The sequence below is a fragment of the Ovis canadensis genome, chromosome 8 (genome assembly GCF_042477335.2).
Source record: "Ovis canadensis isolate MfBH-ARS-UI-01 breed Bighorn chromosome 8, ARS-UI_OviCan_v2, whole genome shotgun sequence".
NCBI lineage: Eukaryota > Metazoa > Chordata > Mammalia > Artiodactyla > Bovidae > Ovis > Ovis canadensis.
This window is the reverse complement of record NC_091252.1, coordinates 12,214,147-12,231,385: the sequence shown is the minus strand read 5'-3', so window position 1 is coordinate 12,231,385 and position 17,239 is coordinate 12,214,147. Positions and strand designations below refer to the sequence as shown.

Genomic DNA, 17,239 nt, shown 5'->3' with positions numbered 1-17,239 from the left:
TGTAGTATGTTTGCCATTTCAGAATGTAGTTAATATCTGGCCAAATATGTTCAGGAACCAGGATGTCTGTCAAAAAATGCTCATGGATTTGCTTAGAAAAATGCTGTAATTTAGTGATCAAAAACTGGCTTTTTATTCTTCACATATAATACATCAACTTATTATTTTTAAAATTTTAGTGAAAGGAGCACCTCGAAACCTAAAGGTGACGGATGAGACTACGGATAGCTTTAAAATTACCTGGACTCAAGCTCCGGGGAGAGTCTTAAGGTACCGAATTATTTATAGACCTGTTGCTGGTGGAGAAAGCAAAGAAGTTACCACTCCAGCCAATCAGAGGAGGAGAACGCTGGAGAGCCTGACTCCAGACACAAAATATGAAGTCTCTGTAATTCCTGAATATTTCTCAGGACCTGGGTCTCCGTTGACTGGAAACGCAGCCACTGAAGAAGGTAGAAGAAATATGCTCACTCTCTGGTGACAACTGAAACCTTAGGCTGGGAGAAGCTTTGCACAGCTATTCAGACACTAGAAGCCGTGAGACACTCTGTCTCAATTACTGGAGTGTCTAAGAAGTTAGTCCTGTTAGATTTGGTTTACTCAAATATTTGACTTACTTGTGACCCCATTTATTGGGCTTTCCTGGTAGCTCTGATGGTAAAGAATCTGCCTGCAACACAGGAGACCTAGATTTGATCCCTGGGTTCGAAAGATCCCCTGGAGGAGGGTATGGCAACCCACTCCAGTGTTCTTGCCTGGAGAATCCCATGGACAGAGGAGCCTGGCGGGCTACAGTCCACGGGGTTGCAAAGAGGCAGACATCACTGAGCGGCTAAGCACAGCACAGACCTCATTTATTGGTATCAGCAGAAACTTGAGTTGTATGATATGGTCTAAATATTCTTTTAGAATAATATTATTAAATATTCTAATATAAATTGAAGAATGACTAGGGATTAAAAATCATATTATGCACCATTGAGATAGATTACCTGTTATTTCTTCAGGAAGATTTAAAAATACTCACCTGTTTTTATTTAAATGGAATGATTAGGCTTTCTGGACAGATTCTGATATTAGTTGCAAGTTATTAATATTTAATGTATCATTTCATGAATGCAAATTAAGGCATTCATATTTTTCATTTTATTCCTTGTCTTTAAAGTTTTAAAAACATAATAATAATTCCATGTCAGCAATAATGAGCATTTATTAAGTACCTGGAGTAGGAAATGGCAACCCACTCCAGTATTCTTGCCTGGGAAATCCCACGGACAGAGGAGCGTGCTGGCCTATAGGCCATGGTTCACAAGAATGGGACTCAACTGAGACACTAAACCAGCACCACCATTAAGCACCTATTCGCATCAGCTTCTGTGCAAAGAGCTTTTCATGTATTAGCTCACTTAATCCCTGCAAAAGACCTAGAATATAGTGTTGCAAAAATGTTGGGGCTAAGGAAACTGAGTGTTGCTAATAAGCAGTGAATGTGAGTTTGTTGCCCTCCTGTAGATACTGATTGCTCCATGACTCCCATCCTGGTGCAGCCTAGCTAATTAGTCTCTCCTGCAAAGACCCTCTCCACCTGCCCTCTTCTTTTCTTCCACTGGAGAAGTCACTACCCTTATTCTTTCCAGTTGGAGGTCTAAGGTTCTTTGTACTGGGCACCAAAAAAAAAAAAAAAAAAGACCCAGTGATGCTTCATCCTTCTGTTTTTTTGAGTTAAAGCTGGGGGATGTGTGCCTGGTGAGGAGAGTGATAGAGTTGGGAGCCTTGAGACCCTTCAGAGACTACATGGCCCCGTTACCAGGAAAGGCGTGAAAAGCCAGACATCACAGTTGCAAAGCGATGGGCGGCCCCTGAGTGGAACCGAGGCTCATTTCCTCTCATATATATTTTTCTAGAGACAGCACTATTTATCATTTTTATCAATTAACATAATTCATGGGCATCACATTTCAATGTTCTTAGCTTTCCTCCAATAAAGTCTTTTTATTGACTGTTTCTTAGAGGAATTAAAAATCTTCATTGTGTTACTAATCAGCATATATACATTTTATAGTACTTTGTTCCAGTTTTAGAGAAAATGTAGGTTTTTTACATGAAAGATTCTAACATGGAAGACTTTAACCTGTGTGACTACTGTACAGAAGAGAAATTGGATGGGTTTTGTTTTGTTTCTACTAACACATAGGGCCCGATTTAGAAACGCTTAAACTCTGTTGACTAGTCAGCAGTTACAATAGTCATAATCTCACCTGGGATGCAAATTTGATTACATATCTATCTAATAGATAGATAGATACGGGTTTCCCAGGTGGCACTACTGTAAGGAGCCTGCGTGCCAGTGCAGGAGGTATGAGAGACGCGGGTTTGATCTCTGGGTGGGGAAGATCTCCTGAAGGAGGGCATGGCAATTGATTATATATATATAAAGCAGCAAAATGTTTTTAAGTCATTTTATTAAATACTGAGTTTTGATGTTGTTGTTTCTTTAATGAAGTTAGAGGGAACCCAAGGGATTTACGAGTTTCTGACCCTACGACATCAACTATGAAACTGTCTTGGACGGGGGCACCAGGAAAGGTGAAACAGTATCTCATCACATACACACCGGTGGCAGGAGGTGACACCCAAGAGGTCACTGTGAAGGGAGACACAGCAAGCACCGTCCTGAGAGGGTTAAACGAAGGGACGCAATATGCCTTATCTGTGACTGCCTTGTACGCCTCTGGAGCTGGAGATGCCCTTTTTGGAGAAGGGACAACACTTGAAGGTAATTGCTGTCATATTTTATAGAAATCTCTGAGCTTGCTTGTGATTGCACTTAGGAAGCTTAAAATGTTTTCAGAGAATGAAATCTGAGTGTGTGCCATCGTCTCTCTTAAAAGGAATTTATATTAAAAAATAAGTAGTCATAAAACTGCTTCTTATTCAGAGATGTAGGCTACCAAAAAAATTAAATTTGATTGGGAAGCAGTGTACTGGGGAGCTGAGTGTGTAGTAAGGCTGTAGGAATGTGCCTATTGTGCCATGGGTTGGTTAAATGGAGAATAGGTGTGTGACTCTCGGAATGGACAGGGGGAAACATTAATGGAGCAAGAGGGTTTGGTGTGCCTGAGATAATGTGGTTGGTCTGTCACCCAGGAGCAGAAAAGAGCCCTTTTCTGACTAATAGCCTCTTCTCCTGCACCGTGCCTATCAGTATCAGTATCAGTTCAGTCGCTCAGTCATGTCCGACTCTGTGTGACCCCATGGACAGCAGCCCACCAGGCTCCCCCGTCCCTGGGATTCTCCAGGCAAGAACACTGGAGTGGGTTGCCATTTCCTTCTCCAGTGCATGAAAGTGAAAAGTGAAAGGGAAGTCGCTCAGTTGTGTCCAACTTTCAGCGACCCCACGGTCTGCAGCCTACCTGGCTCCTCCGTCCATGGGATTTTCCAGGCAAGAGTACTGGAAGGGGGTAGCCTCCCTGCCCATCACCAATTCCCGGAGTTTACTCAAGCTCATGTCCATTGAGTTGGTGATGCCATCCAACCATCTCATTCTCTGTTGTCCCTTTCTCCTCCCACCTTCAATCTTTCCCAGAATCAGGGTCTTTTCCAATGAGTCAGTTCTTCATATCAGGTGGCCAGAGTATTGGAGTTTCAGCTTCAGCATCAGTCCTTCCAATGAATATTCAGGACTGATTTCCTTTAGGATGGACTGATTGGATCTCCTTGCAGTCCGAGGGACCCTCAAGAGTCTTCTCCGACTGTGCCTACAAGCATTTATAAAAGCTTGAGAAATATGAGAGTCCAAGTTACTGTTTGTTTTCTGAATGACTTCTAACATTCAGTTCTGTGTTAGAAGTTCAAAGTTAATGCAGTACTTAGTAAGAACCATCAACAAGACTGAATCTGTTTCCTTGGTTCTCTAGAGTTCATTGTCAGAGGGCTTCATATTTCTTAGGCTCTTTTGAACTGTAATGGAAGCTTAGATTTAACTCCACAGCCGGAAAGTAAGTCATACAAGAGAGAGAAAGCACAAATTTAATGTAACTACAATGAGAATGGATTGTAGTGTTGAAAAGCAGTATCAGTGCATGTTTAAAATGATGATGCATTTCCGTAGCTGGGGCCTAAATGGGAGGTTGGGTTTCCTTTTGTTATCACCACCTTTTCTATGCCTTATTTGAAATAATTGTAGGAAGAAAATAAATCTAAAGTATCTTTTGTCGTGTGAGATCACAGTGATATTCGGGAAATATCCATATCAGATTTAATGGGTCCAAGAGCTTGGAGGACGATAGATGTTGTAATTCACAAGGATGAGATCTACAAGAGGCAGTTTTGATTAAAACTTTGACTTAGGTAAGAAATAAAAGCTGATTGACGAAAACAGTCTAATCAAAGTTCTGTCTCTAATAGTGATTAAGGGTTTAATCCAATACTCTGTGAAATTTATTATTAGAAGAGGGTTTAAATTAAAGTTTAAATCCCAGTGTGCAAAGTACTGATTATTCGAAGAGTCCTGGTTTGGCTACCATGTGACTTTGAAATAACCTTTTAACCCCTCTGAACCTCAGTTTATCCATCTATAAAGAAGGGATGACCATTTTCCCTCCTTCCTCCCAGACTTACTGTGGAGATCAAATGGTAGAGTGTTAAGTGAAATGCTTCAGGATCTGGAAAATATTCCACATATATGAAATTCATCAAGGGGAAACAACATTCAGTTTAGAACTGATATCTAAAGATACAGCTTTTGTAAGTATATCAAAGATGTTGACTGGTTACTCTAAAATTTTGAAAATAATAAGAGATGGAAATGGAAATTGCCTTAATTAGGAAGACACAGTCCAAACAATGGAAGCATGTGATCTTTATACCTAGAGCAACATTCAAAATTTCTGAGAAATTTGTCCTTTTTTTTTTTTTTTTGACCTTTAAGTTCTTTCTCATGTGCTCTCTATAGGCTTTCAACATAGGTTGCTCCTCTAGGATTTTTAAAGGATCGGCTTTGAAGCTTTTGTTTTTTTATAGAATAGTTGTAGATTGTTTATATTTGCAAACATTTCTCCCTTATAAGGGATATCTTGGAAATAATAGGTTTACTTGTGCTTATACTTTTTAAACTTCTTATATTCTTTTGCATTTCTTACTTTATAAATACACTTAACATTTTATCAAAACGTTGCCTCTAAAGATTAATGCATTTTTACTAAGAATAATATATTATCAATTTTTAGAAAATAAAATGCACATTTTAACATCACAGCAAACATTCTATTGGGTAGTGACTTTTCTAGGCCAAGTGTGTAGCTAAATTCTTTATAATTTTATGGGTTTGCACAGGAGGTATAGAAAATCTACAAATCTGAATGTGTGTGTTAGTGTGCACACCCATATATCTGGTCAGAAATAATCTCCAAGGGAGATACACAGATAGTAAAATAAATGAAAAAAATTACTATTTCCCATTCCCTAAGATGGAGGAAAGCTAGATGATTTGCAACTTCACTTTAAAAATATAGTTAATTCATAACTAGATTGTAATAGTAGATTTTTTTTCCCATTGACACCAAATCTTTTCACTTTAGTGAAGGATTAGAGAATATGCTGCCAGCCTGATTTTGTTAACATATTTATCTCATTGCATGATGTGTGGTAAACTTATCAAGTATGTGAAAGCATAGTTGTGACTAAATTAAAATAATAGATATTTTTTGCTTATGGTTATTCCATTTCATTTTATTATATTAACTCAGCCAAATCCACATACCATATACAGGAATAGGATATGATGGTAAATGCAGAGAATGGAAAGCCCAGAAACACAGCCAGCCAACTGCTCTTGAGGGTTGCTGTTTTTCTAATTTGTTTTTCTCTTGGGAGAGGAGGTGGTTAGAGCAGACCTTGAAGGGATGTTTCTTCCATCCAGAGGCATGGCTCAGCCAGCCAGGGCATTCTGTGGCTTGAAAATTTTATAGATGGACTGAAGTGCATTCTATTCAATTAAAAAAGAATTAAAAAAATATTTAGCATGGGCTATAACCATCCCTAACTTGAATCTGTTTCCTAGTGCTTTCTTGAAATGCAGCCAATGATCAGAAAATTCCCCTGTCCCTGGAAGAGAGATTTATTAGCATTGGCGTTGGGGAGGTTCATGGTTGGCCCTAGTACTGTATGAAATAGAATCACAAAGGCTGAGTTTATTACTATTTCAGATCCAAACTTCAGAGGAATCTGAGCACAAGCTATTAGGTTTGATTTACATTGTTTTTTTCTCCTGTTGTTGTTAAAGTAGATTTAATGTAATTACTAAAACACTGCTGTGCATGTAAATGAACTTCAAATCTTGAATTCTTAGTTGTCACTGCTGCTGTTTACAGAGGGAAACCTGCTCTTTTAAACTAAGAAATGAATTCCCACTTTAATTCAGAGATTTACTGCAAATGAATGCAAATTTCAGCATTGGAATAATACAGTACTTTTATTTTTGAATGTGTTTGTTGGCTGTGGGAAAGATGATTTTTCAGAATTTCTATTGTTTCAGTTGCTATAGCAACCCTCTGGTGTCCTAAACATGAAAGGCTTCCTATACATCAAACCAAGCTAACTCAGCTGACATTTGGTTACCATGAGGTTTTTAGCACATCACAGGAATTCTTCTGCAAGATGTTGAGTAACATGGGGTGCCTCCAAGATGGAATAAATAAGGCCTCTGTGTGTTCCTAGATTTACTGCTGTCTCATAATTCGAAAAATCATTCATTCTGTGCATAACAATTCTGATGTTTCCAGGGAACTTTAGTCCAATCCCACAAATTGATGGCTTATCAGAGAAAAATCTAAACTATGTTGGAGAGGTGACAATTATGGCAGAAATCTCATCCAGGCTTTGAGGTTGAAGGGCAATTTGCTTTTTAAGAACTATGTGTTACTTAAAGTAAGTTAACTGATCAATAGTGAACTTTGTCCTTTGGAATGGTGATTTCAAGTCGTTGCTTGTAAATCAAGTGTGTTTCCACATGAACATTATCCAGAGCAGGTCTTCCTTATTCTGCTGTGGAAAGTTGGATGACTTTGAGTTGAGCTCTATCGGAAAAGACAAATTGATTTAGAAGGGGGTTACATTACATTTTCAATTTAATTTCTATTTTTGAAAGTGGTATGTGAAACTCAATGAAAGCCGGCTGGAACAATCTATAAGATGAAAATAGAGTTTCATTTCATAATGATTAATTTTTCAGTTATCACTGGCTAATTTGTGTTATAATTATATTTGAATTGGATGATGGTCTGCTTTTCAGAAAGCAAATGGAAAACGGCTAAGGAAATGTAGGAAAGTTACTTAAATGAGGCCTCAGTTCTTTGGCCTCGTGTGTGGAAAAAGTAGAATCAACCCCGTGTGGATCTTCAGATCATGAGAAATGCACCTGTCTAATTACTTGCCTCAGCAGCAGCACAGGGATGCATGCACGCAGGCCCCAGCAATGCTGCCTTTTGATATATGTGACTGTGCTTTGTAATCCGATCAGAAATACTGAGTATCAAAATTTCAAAAACTGATGAATTTTGTTTGTTTAAATTTCTGACAGAAAAGCTTTGTTATTTCTTATACTTACCCTAGTACTACACTGGAGAGAGCAGAGCAGAAGGGAAAACTATTGAGAGGGATTCAGAGGAATAGAGATGAAGGCTTACCATCGTTACAGAAGATGATGGTATGACTTGTTTGAAATGATTGCCAGCAATTCCATTCCCAGAGGTAAAAGTAACATGCAGAGTACAGGCATGTGGTTCAAAATGGCAGAAAACAAGTACAGTGAGATTATATGTATTGAAAACCACATCACTTATGTGAAAAACGTGAACAAGCCCAAACATCATGAAACATGCATTTGTGAGTCTTGCAGGCAGACAGAGAGGAGGAGCCCAAGATGGGGGACCCTTTGCTAGAGCAGAAGTGGGTCCATATTTAGGGACACGTGGACTTCCCTGGTGGCTCAGACGGTAAAGCATCTGTCTACAATGTGAGAGACCTGGGTTCGATCCCTGGGTTGGGAAGATTCCCTGGAGAAGGAAATTGCAACCCACTCCAGTACTCTTGCCTTGAAAATCCCATGGATGGAGGAGCTTGGTGCAGGCTACTATCCATGGGGTCACAAAGAGTCGGGCACGACTGCTCGACTTCACTTTCACTTTCTGAGACAAGGTGGCAAGAAGTCTGCTGGAATTGGTTTCCGCGCATGCCGCTGTTCCTATGGCTTTCTCTTTTGAAGAACAGTAACCTTTGTGGTCTTTCCTTAGCTCAAACAGTATAGAATCCTCCTGCTTGCAGGAGACCCAGGTCTGATCCCTGGGTCTGGAAGATCTTCTGGAGATGGGAATGGCAACCCGCTCCAGTATTCTGGCATGGAGTATCCACGGACAGAGGAGCCTGGTGGGCTACAGTCCATGGGGTCACAGAGAGTCAGATGCACTGAGTGACTAATACTAACCTTTGCTGGATAGAGGCTCTATATTTCTTATATACTGGTCTTATATTTCTTTCTTTTTCCTCTCTCTGTCCTCTTCCTTCCCAGGTATATTAGAAATAGACTCTCCCAAAACCAGTCCAAGCCAAATAATTTCTTTCAGTAGCTACTGATGTCTGAACTTCTGTAGTTTGAGAAAACCTGAAATTCAATATATTAAACTAAAGCAAATGGCTGGCTGGGTAACACTAGAGTGGAATCTCATTCACAGGAAACTGTGATCAATGCTTGAAGAAGCATTGAAAAGCCATTTCCTTTCGACACAGGATGGAGGGGAAGAGAGAATGGGGAGTATCCCACTCATGCAATGGGATGGAAAGGATGTGATGAGAACTTCTCAGTTCTCTGTGGGTCGGCCTTGGGCTTACACCGCTACTACCGAAAGGGTGACTTGTGTGTGGCCATAGACCCATGTGATATAGAGAAACCATCACACCATGCTACCCAGCGTCCCCATTTCCGCCAGTTTTGACCAATTTCGCTTTCACCCCTCGGGGTTTTACTTCACCACACCTGTCTCTCATTTCTGAATGAAAGCAAGGGTGAGGGTTCCCTCCCACGCTGACCAAACACAGCTTCCAAATAAATAAATGTCCCCTAAATGAGAAAAGAGGCCAGAATCGTGGAGGAATCCGTATCACAGAGGAGGCTGAAATGATTTTTAGAAAGCATCAGGGCTCAGGCGCGTCTTCAGACTCCAGTTTAATTGATCTGGGATGGGTGGGTTTTTAGTCCTCCAGATGATTCCTGTATCTGACCAGGTCCAGTCCCGGTTTTATTCCTGAGGGTCCCAGGGCTCCAGGAGGTAGCGGCATGCTCATCCTGTTGCACACCTAGTCCCCAGGCCAGCGTGGCCCCTTGGCAGACTGCCAGTTACATCACAGGGTGCAATTCAACTGCTTTTTTGGGTGACTTAACATTTGGCCAAGCCAAGATTCTATTTTTAAAAACTTCAAGGGTTATAAGTCTGATAAAATATACTTGTCATGAGAACATCATAGTCTCAAGATTCTTGGATGTAATGCAACAGCTTGAAAACCCAACCCTCCTAATTTTTGGAGAAAAAAGGTGTTTCAATGTGTTTGACAACAGTGTACACTTAATATTTCAGTTTGGTTCAGTTCAGTCACTCAGTCATGTCCACTCTGCAACCCCATGGACTGCAGCATGCCAGGCTTCCCTGTCCATCACCAACTCCCAGAGCTTACTGAAACTCATGTCCATCGAGTTGGTGATACCATCCAACTATCTCAACTTCTGTCGTCCCCTTTTCCTCCTGCCTTTAATCTTTCCCAGCATCAGGGTCTTTTCAGATGAGTCAGTTCTTTGCATCAGGTGGCCAAAGTATTGGAGTTTCAGCTTCAGCGTCAGTCCTTCCAATGAATATTCAGGACTGATTTCCTTTAGGATGGACTGGTTGGATCTCCTTATATTTAGGATTATTCTTATCAAACTGACTGACATATAAGAAACCCACTGAAGCAGTTTATATTTTCAATCTTGGCTTCTGGTTTGAGGTGTCTCTTCTTTCTCTGGATTTCACATTTCTTTGTCACAAACATGGAATGTTGCAGTGCCAGTACCTACAAGTAATGCCTTTCTGTGCCAGGCAGAAATTATCAGTTTTTTGAGGACCTTTTTCTTCTGTAATTGAGAATATAATTAATATTCACTTAAATTAGTACTGTCATGCCATTAATGGGAACTCAGGAATATTTTTTAGTTAGTATTGTATTTGGATCTTAAAAAGTGTTTTTACAGATTCTTTCCAGGACATTGACCAGTCTTACAGAGGTCTTCATTACAATTTTATTAATATTTTGTTCTAGCTTTCCAGGTCTTGAGGGTGTTAATGTAGTTGATTAAAATCCATGGGAATACATATCTAATGAGCTCTTTTTGTTTGTAGATCAGAAATATCTTTGTGAATGTATTTTTGCTTCAACCACAAATTTCATTCCTATTATTTTCTCACAGTGAAACCATTAGCCTGTGTTTGTGAGACTGATGTCTGTTGCCATGGAAATAAACAATGTCACAAATTCAGAACTATAGAAAGTAGGCAGAAAAATAGGCTGAGGAGCACAATCTTTGGGAAAACTAGAAACTGAAATTATTATTTGTAAATCTCTCCAGTATTAATTTGGAAGATTACCCCTATGTTGTAGCTAACTTTGTCTTATACTTTTGGGGAATGTTCTTAATGTAGCTTTTAAGCTTATTTAAATTCTGAATCCCTTTCAAGTACTTTCAAGTATTATTTCACAAAAGCTGTTGCTAACTGCAGCCTGGGAAATTTAAGAGAAGTGCACATGAAAAAAGGATGTAGTATATATTAAGCAAACGAAATATGCTGCGTATTTAAAACTTAGAGATGAGTAGTTGGAATATCAACCATCAAAACAAAATAAAAATCAAAAAAACAACAGGCAAGTCAAACCCAACCAACAGCCCAACCCAACCAACTCAGCCCAACCTAACCAAAGAAACAGTTTGTTTAATTCCTGTAAGTAGAAAAGATACAAAGATGTGTGACCTTAGTAGAAATACAATTAAAGAAGAGCTTCAATTGAAGATGAGCCTCAGGAACTGAGGGAAAGAAGTCAGTATGTTCTTGAAAATAAATATTCTTGGTTGCAGTGAAATATGTAACTAATTTCCCTCTAGAGATGAGATGTCCTGTCAGCAGTTAAACTTATTTATAATAGAGTTAAAAATTTCCATTTGGTTTTGGGGTCTGGTAGTATGCCCAGCTTCCATTTTATTTTTTCCTCTATAATCTGACATATATGATAGGGTTTTGTCCACCAAGATTTCTTTGTCATTTATTGTCATCTTTATGTACTTGAAATTTAAATAATTATGAGTATTTTTAAGATACTAATTTTTACTCTGATTCAAGTAGAATAGCAGCCTTCAGCATTCTTGTAGCAGCACTGTATATCATTTTCTTGAATACACAATAATTACTGGTAAAATGTATGCTGGAGAGGCAGATAGTTTTATATTTATGTCATATTGTGGCATAAACCCTAGTAAAGGTAGCCAGTATAAAATGACTTGTATATTTATCTTACATTTAAATTATGGAAAGTTAGGGTTTTATTGGTAGACATCTGTGCCTCCTATTAAGTCGGGGTTTCCATATTTTTTCCACTTGAGTTGTGTTTTTATTTTGAATGAGAGAGCCAAAATTTAGTAGCAGACATTTTTAATCAGTTAGAGCAAGTGGTGTGTTTTATTTTGATGACTAATCATTTTTAGGTTTTCCAGAAGAATTGTTGGTTTTTATTTTCCTTAGGGTTAAGCCATAATTGAAATTTTGCATTTCTGGATTTTTAGCTTTTTGAACAAATAGACTGTGAAAAAAAGACTGTTGAAATTAAGATTTGCAAGTGATATAAGATTGTTGAAGTAACTGGAAGTGGTACATTGAAACTGAGCTTATTTAAAGCAGATAAGAGAGGAAAAGATGATGGTGAGGAAATAGAGATCTTTATGAATAATGGATGAAGGGAACTGAGTAAAACTGGGGGATTTAGATGCTTTTTTTTTTCTCTTTGAAATTTTCTTTAGGCATTTACTTCTTTGTATTTGAATGTCATTCTTGTCCTGAAGGACACTTCAATCTGACTGGACATACGGGGCAAGGGTGATAGGCAGGAATCAGGCATAATTATTCAGTTTAATCCCATCTTCTATTCCCCTGACAGAATAGGACAGACAGCTCAGAAAGAAGAAATGGGTAAGTCAGACAAATTGAGTCCACGTCAGGGTGTCTGCCAGGATGAAGGAGTATTTACATATCTAATAGACATAAAAAAATTATCCCCCTTTCTTTTCTTTTCTAGAGCGCGGTTCCCCTGGAGATTTGGTTACTAAAGATATCACGGACACATCGATTGGGGCTTATTGGACGTCGGCTCCAGGAATGGTTCGCGGTTACAGGGTCTCTTGGCAATCACTTTACGATGATATAGAGGCTGGAGAAAAGAGTCTTCCTGCAGATGTAATTCATACTGTGATAGAAAACCTGCAGCCAGAGACCAAATACAGAGTCTCCGTATTTGCAACTTACAGTAGTGGAGAAGGGGAGCCCTTGAGTGGAGAAGCCATCACTGAATGTAGGTAACATTCTGCGGGGGGTTGGCAGTGTGTTGGTGCTACCTAATAGCTATCAGCTCATGATAACCTCTTGCATTTTTTTTTTTATGCGACGGACGAGGACTAAAAACTTATGACCTTTAATGAATGTGCTTTAAAATCAAGTTCATTGTGTATCTAAACTTGTATCAAATTTTGAAATATCGAATCCCTGCCAACTACCTACACAGTTTACCCTTGAAAATGTGGGGGTTAATCTGAGTATAATTTATAGGCAACCATTCTTATCTGAGGTTCCTCTGCATCCCAGGATAAAACCAACCTCAGGTCATGTAGTCCTGCAGCATTTGATAGTGAAAAAGAAAATCCATGTATAAGTGGACCTTCAAAGTTCAAACCTTCGTTGTTCAAGGATGAACTGTGTTTCTCTCTGTCTGTCTCTCTCGCTTCTTCTTTTCTGGTGGAAAGATCAACTAGATAAGAGACTCAACTAGTTAAGAGACTCAACTAGTAAAGAGACAGGAAGCTATGGAAACAGAATTCAGGGGCATTTATAACTACATGGCCTTGGGCAAGTTCTTGAAACTTCTTTGAGCTTCAGTTTCCTAATATGTAGAATGCAGCGTCAGATTGTGTTGAGCATTAAATAAAATAACAATGGGCAAAGCACCAAGCATAACGCCTAGCCACTCAGAGAAGACTGATGTATCATGCAGCTGTTGAGACAATGTATGTTGGACAACCAGGACTTATCCTAAATTATTTTTACTATGTTTGGGGAGGCTAATTCAAGTCTACTCAGTTTTCTGATGGCTAAAATTTACCTTAATCTCATTAATATTCTTTCCTGTGAAAAGTTTTGAATGACTTCTCATCATTTATTATCAGGTGGCTAGGGAGAAATGTGTCTGTATTTCATAAGTGTCTTTCCTAAAAAGCAATTTATTAAAAATGGGCATTTCTAAGAATTCATAGGAAAGTTTATTCTTTTTGTTTGGGAGGATTTAGGAAAAGGGGAAAGAGTGGGGGTATTCTTGCACTTCTTTCTTTAGGAAGAAGTGGAGGAATTGGGTAACACTTAGGCCACATATTGGGTGATTTTTCTGTCAAAAGAAGAGAGGAAAACGCCAAGGGCAATTTCTGTGAAGTCCTGTATCCTGATTTTAAGTTGTCCTTAAATTAAAATCTTCTGGTCTGAGTTCTCATTTGGATATGTCTGAGCTTAAGTCTGTATCAAAATTAACAGATTCAAAAAAATCTAACTCCTTATAGGAGATTAAAATACATGAAAAGGCATATTTCTCAGATTTTGACATGATAGGTTTCCATGATAGTGAATGAAATCTTGTGTCTGAATATATTGACTGACATAGTTTAAGAACTTGGCAGAAATTCACCTCTATTTCCGGCAGTTATTCATTTGTTGTAAAGAGAAGTCATGTTGTAAATTTAGGCCACATATGACACATCTAGCTAAATTTATTTGTAGGCGTAAAGATACAATTCACATGGCTGAGAAATGATCAAAAAATACATATTTAGAGGGAAACTTTTTCAAAAATTCTCCTCCATCCTTTCTCCTTCTGAAAAGATTGAATCCTCAGATATTTATTTGGGATTTAAAATCTCCACAAGGGACATGTTTTAGCTCAAAGCAAGTATGTTAGTAGAAATTCTAAATAAAATTTCTAAAAGCTGAGCATCTAAGACATTTTCCATATTTCTTGGCCAATTGATTGGTTTAAAGCTTAGTAAATGGAAAGGCCTCTTTTGAACCATGAGCAGAGTAGGTAGGAAAGAAAGGCACATTGGCTAGAGGGTATAAGTCACCTGCTCAAACTGCTCAGCAAATGAGATGAAAGACAAGAACCCTTCTTTGCTCTGCTACCATTTTTTAAAACTTTTATTTGGAGGACAATTGCTTTACAGTGTTGTGTTGGTTTCTGCCTTAGAGCAACACAAATCAGCCACAAGTGTATATACATTGCCTCCCTCTGGAGCCTCCCTCCCCACCCCCCATCTGCTACCATTTTTAGCTGTGTTTTAGTTTGCTCTCTTTGTGGAAAGTAAGGTAGTTTCGAAAATACTTTGAGAAATCTGAGCCACATGTAGTGTCTTTGGCTGGTGGACAAGTCCAAAATGGTGTGTATAACTGGGCCATGCTCTTAGAGTATCTTATCAACTTCCAAGGGGGACATTTTGGAAGTATTTTCTGCTTTCACCTGATGTTCAGAGACATGGTATGCAGACTGTCGATACAATGACAACCATGAATTGTGGCTAAAAAGCCAGCAGGTGGGAAACTCTCCTGGCCCTCCAATTATGGCAGCTAATTTAGCCGAGGTACAGCGAGTTTTGGAGAGATCCTGTGAAAGGCACTAACACTTGAAAAGAACTTAGAATGGCAGTGTTACAGCATTTTATAGCATGTGCAGACCAATGAATGGAGTGACAGATCTTGCCTTTTACTTATGGGAAGCCAACAAGGAAGGATTTCTTTTCCCACCTTAAAATCCAGAGTTTCCCATTAAAGCTAGGATGAGATATGTCATACCTTATTTAACTTCAATTCCTTTATTTTAAAGAGTTAATTATAAAGCAGGAAAACAATTGAAATCCTTGAAGCATTTCAAAGTATGAAGTACAGTATTTGAAAGTTATTAACATATTTAAATTTGGGAATATTTTCAAGTTTGTGATCCCACTTTTTGGGGACATAGGCTTCGTTTTAGACCAATACTCATAATATTTAAATGTCCATTTTTCTCAATTCTAAGTGGTATGAAATGGGTTTGAGAATTTTGTGTAAGGAAGAAATGTCTTGTTCTACTGAACAAGAGTTGAAGAGATGGAAACAAGAGGTCACTAAACATATTTAGCAGAACTTTTTCTAAAAAAGTGTTAGAGACACATGGATTTACTAAACACTTGTGATAGATTGTTCTGTGTACTATTCTTTCTCATATTCTTTCAAAAATCCTATGTAAGGTCTTTACATTTTTTTCTTTTTGGAAAATATGTATTTTTTTGTTTTAACAGTTCACTTACCTAGAGAATAGTAATGGAGGACTGGAGATTAATTAAACACATTTTAATATTCCAGAAACTAATGGAATTGGCTGAGATTTCTCTTACTTTCTTAGCCTAAATTGAAAAAATGCAACCAATATACTCTTAGTTGAAATTATAGTTGCATCTTTCAGAGACATAATTCATAACCATATATTGATTTTCTTTACCTGTTTTGTCATTCTTAGCTTTGTCCTCTATACGTAATGTATCTTTTGCTTATATGGCTGCTGTCAAGATTTTCTTTTTATGCTGATTTTAAGTAATTTGGTAATAATATGCCTGGGCGTAGTTTTTTCGTGTTTCTTGTGCTTAGAACTATTGAGATTGCTGGATCTGTGGGTTTATAATTTTATAAAGTTTGAAAATATTTAGGCCGTTGTTTCTAAAATATTTTATCTAGTGTTCTTGACTTTCTTCAGGCATTCTGGTTCCACATGTGTTAGCCTGGTTGCAGTTGTCACATGGCTCACTTCTGTGCTTTGTAGGTTTTCAGTCTTGTTTCTTTTATTATGTTTCAATTTGGGTAGTTTTTTTCTCATGTCATCTAGTTCGCTAGTATTTTTTTTTTTTTTTGCAGTTTCTGATTCGATGTTAATATCACCCTGTGTGTTTCTTGTGTCAGGCACTGTACTTTTCACTTCTAGAGGTTTGGTTTGAGTCTTTCTTGTATATTCTATGTGCTTACCTAACATGCTTAATATTTCTTGTACCATCATTAACATATGGAATATGGTGCATATAATAGTAATAATAGCTATTTTGATGTCCCCTTTGTCCCCCTTTGTTCTGTCATATGTGTTATTTCCAGTTCTATTTCTGCTTGCAGAACTTGATTTCTGGGGAGAGCTCTCTTCCTGGTTTGCAGATGGCCGTGTTCTTCCTATGTCCTCACGTAGCCTTTCCTCAGTCTGTGCATGTTAAGGGTAGGGAGGGGAGAGAGAGAGAGAGGAAATGAGCTCTCTGGTGTCTCCTTGTCCTCTTATAAGGATTCCAGTTCCATCAGATTAGGGCCTTACCTGTAGAATCTCATTTAATCCTAATTACCTCTCTGCATGCTAAGTCACTTCCGTTGTGTCCAACTCTTTGCGACTGTAGCACTCCAGGCTCCTCTGTCCACGGGATTCTCCAAGCAAGAAATAATTGAGTGGGTTGCCATTTCCTCCTCCAATTACTTCCTAAAGGTCCAAATACTATCACATTGGAGATTAAGGCATTAACATATGAATATAGGGAGGCACAATCATTCAGTCCATGATACAGGTTATTATTTTTTTCTTTATTTGCATTTCTGGTAATCTTTATCAGAAGCCAGACTATGAACTTTACCATTTTGGATGTCAGATATTTTTATGTTCTTACAAATATCCTTTAAAGGTTTGTTCTGGGATGTAGTAAACTCACCTGGAAACAGTTTAATATTTTTGAAGCTTTCACTAACATTGTGTTAAAGCTAGACCAGAGAAACCTTTAGTTCAGGGCTTTTTTTACTCCACTGCCGGGGCAGTAACTCCTTCTTAGTACTCTATATGATGTTCAGCGAATTTT

At 38.3% G+C, this 17,239-nt stretch overlaps 1 protein-coding gene across 5 annotated transcripts in view; it reads left to right on the top strand.

Annotated features, from left to right (window-relative positions):
- Positions 1-17,239, top strand: part of COL12A1 (collagen type XII alpha 1 chain) — a 122,030-nt gene that overhangs the window by 27,723 nt on the left and 77,068 nt on the right. For 4 of the 5 annotated variants that reach the window (XM_069598943.1, XM_069598941.1, XM_069598940.1 and 1 more), the window contains exons 12-14: positions 180-452; positions 2,504-2,776; positions 12,370-12,642. The exons of the other annotated variant lie outside the window; for it this stretch is intronic. In XM_069598943.1, the coding sequence (XP_069455044.1) occupies positions 180-452; positions 2,504-2,776; positions 12,370-12,642 (819 nt within the window). The remainder of the gene's footprint in view (positions 1-179; positions 453-2,503; positions 2,777-12,369; positions 12,643-17,239) is intronic. 5 annotated transcript variants of the gene reach the window in all.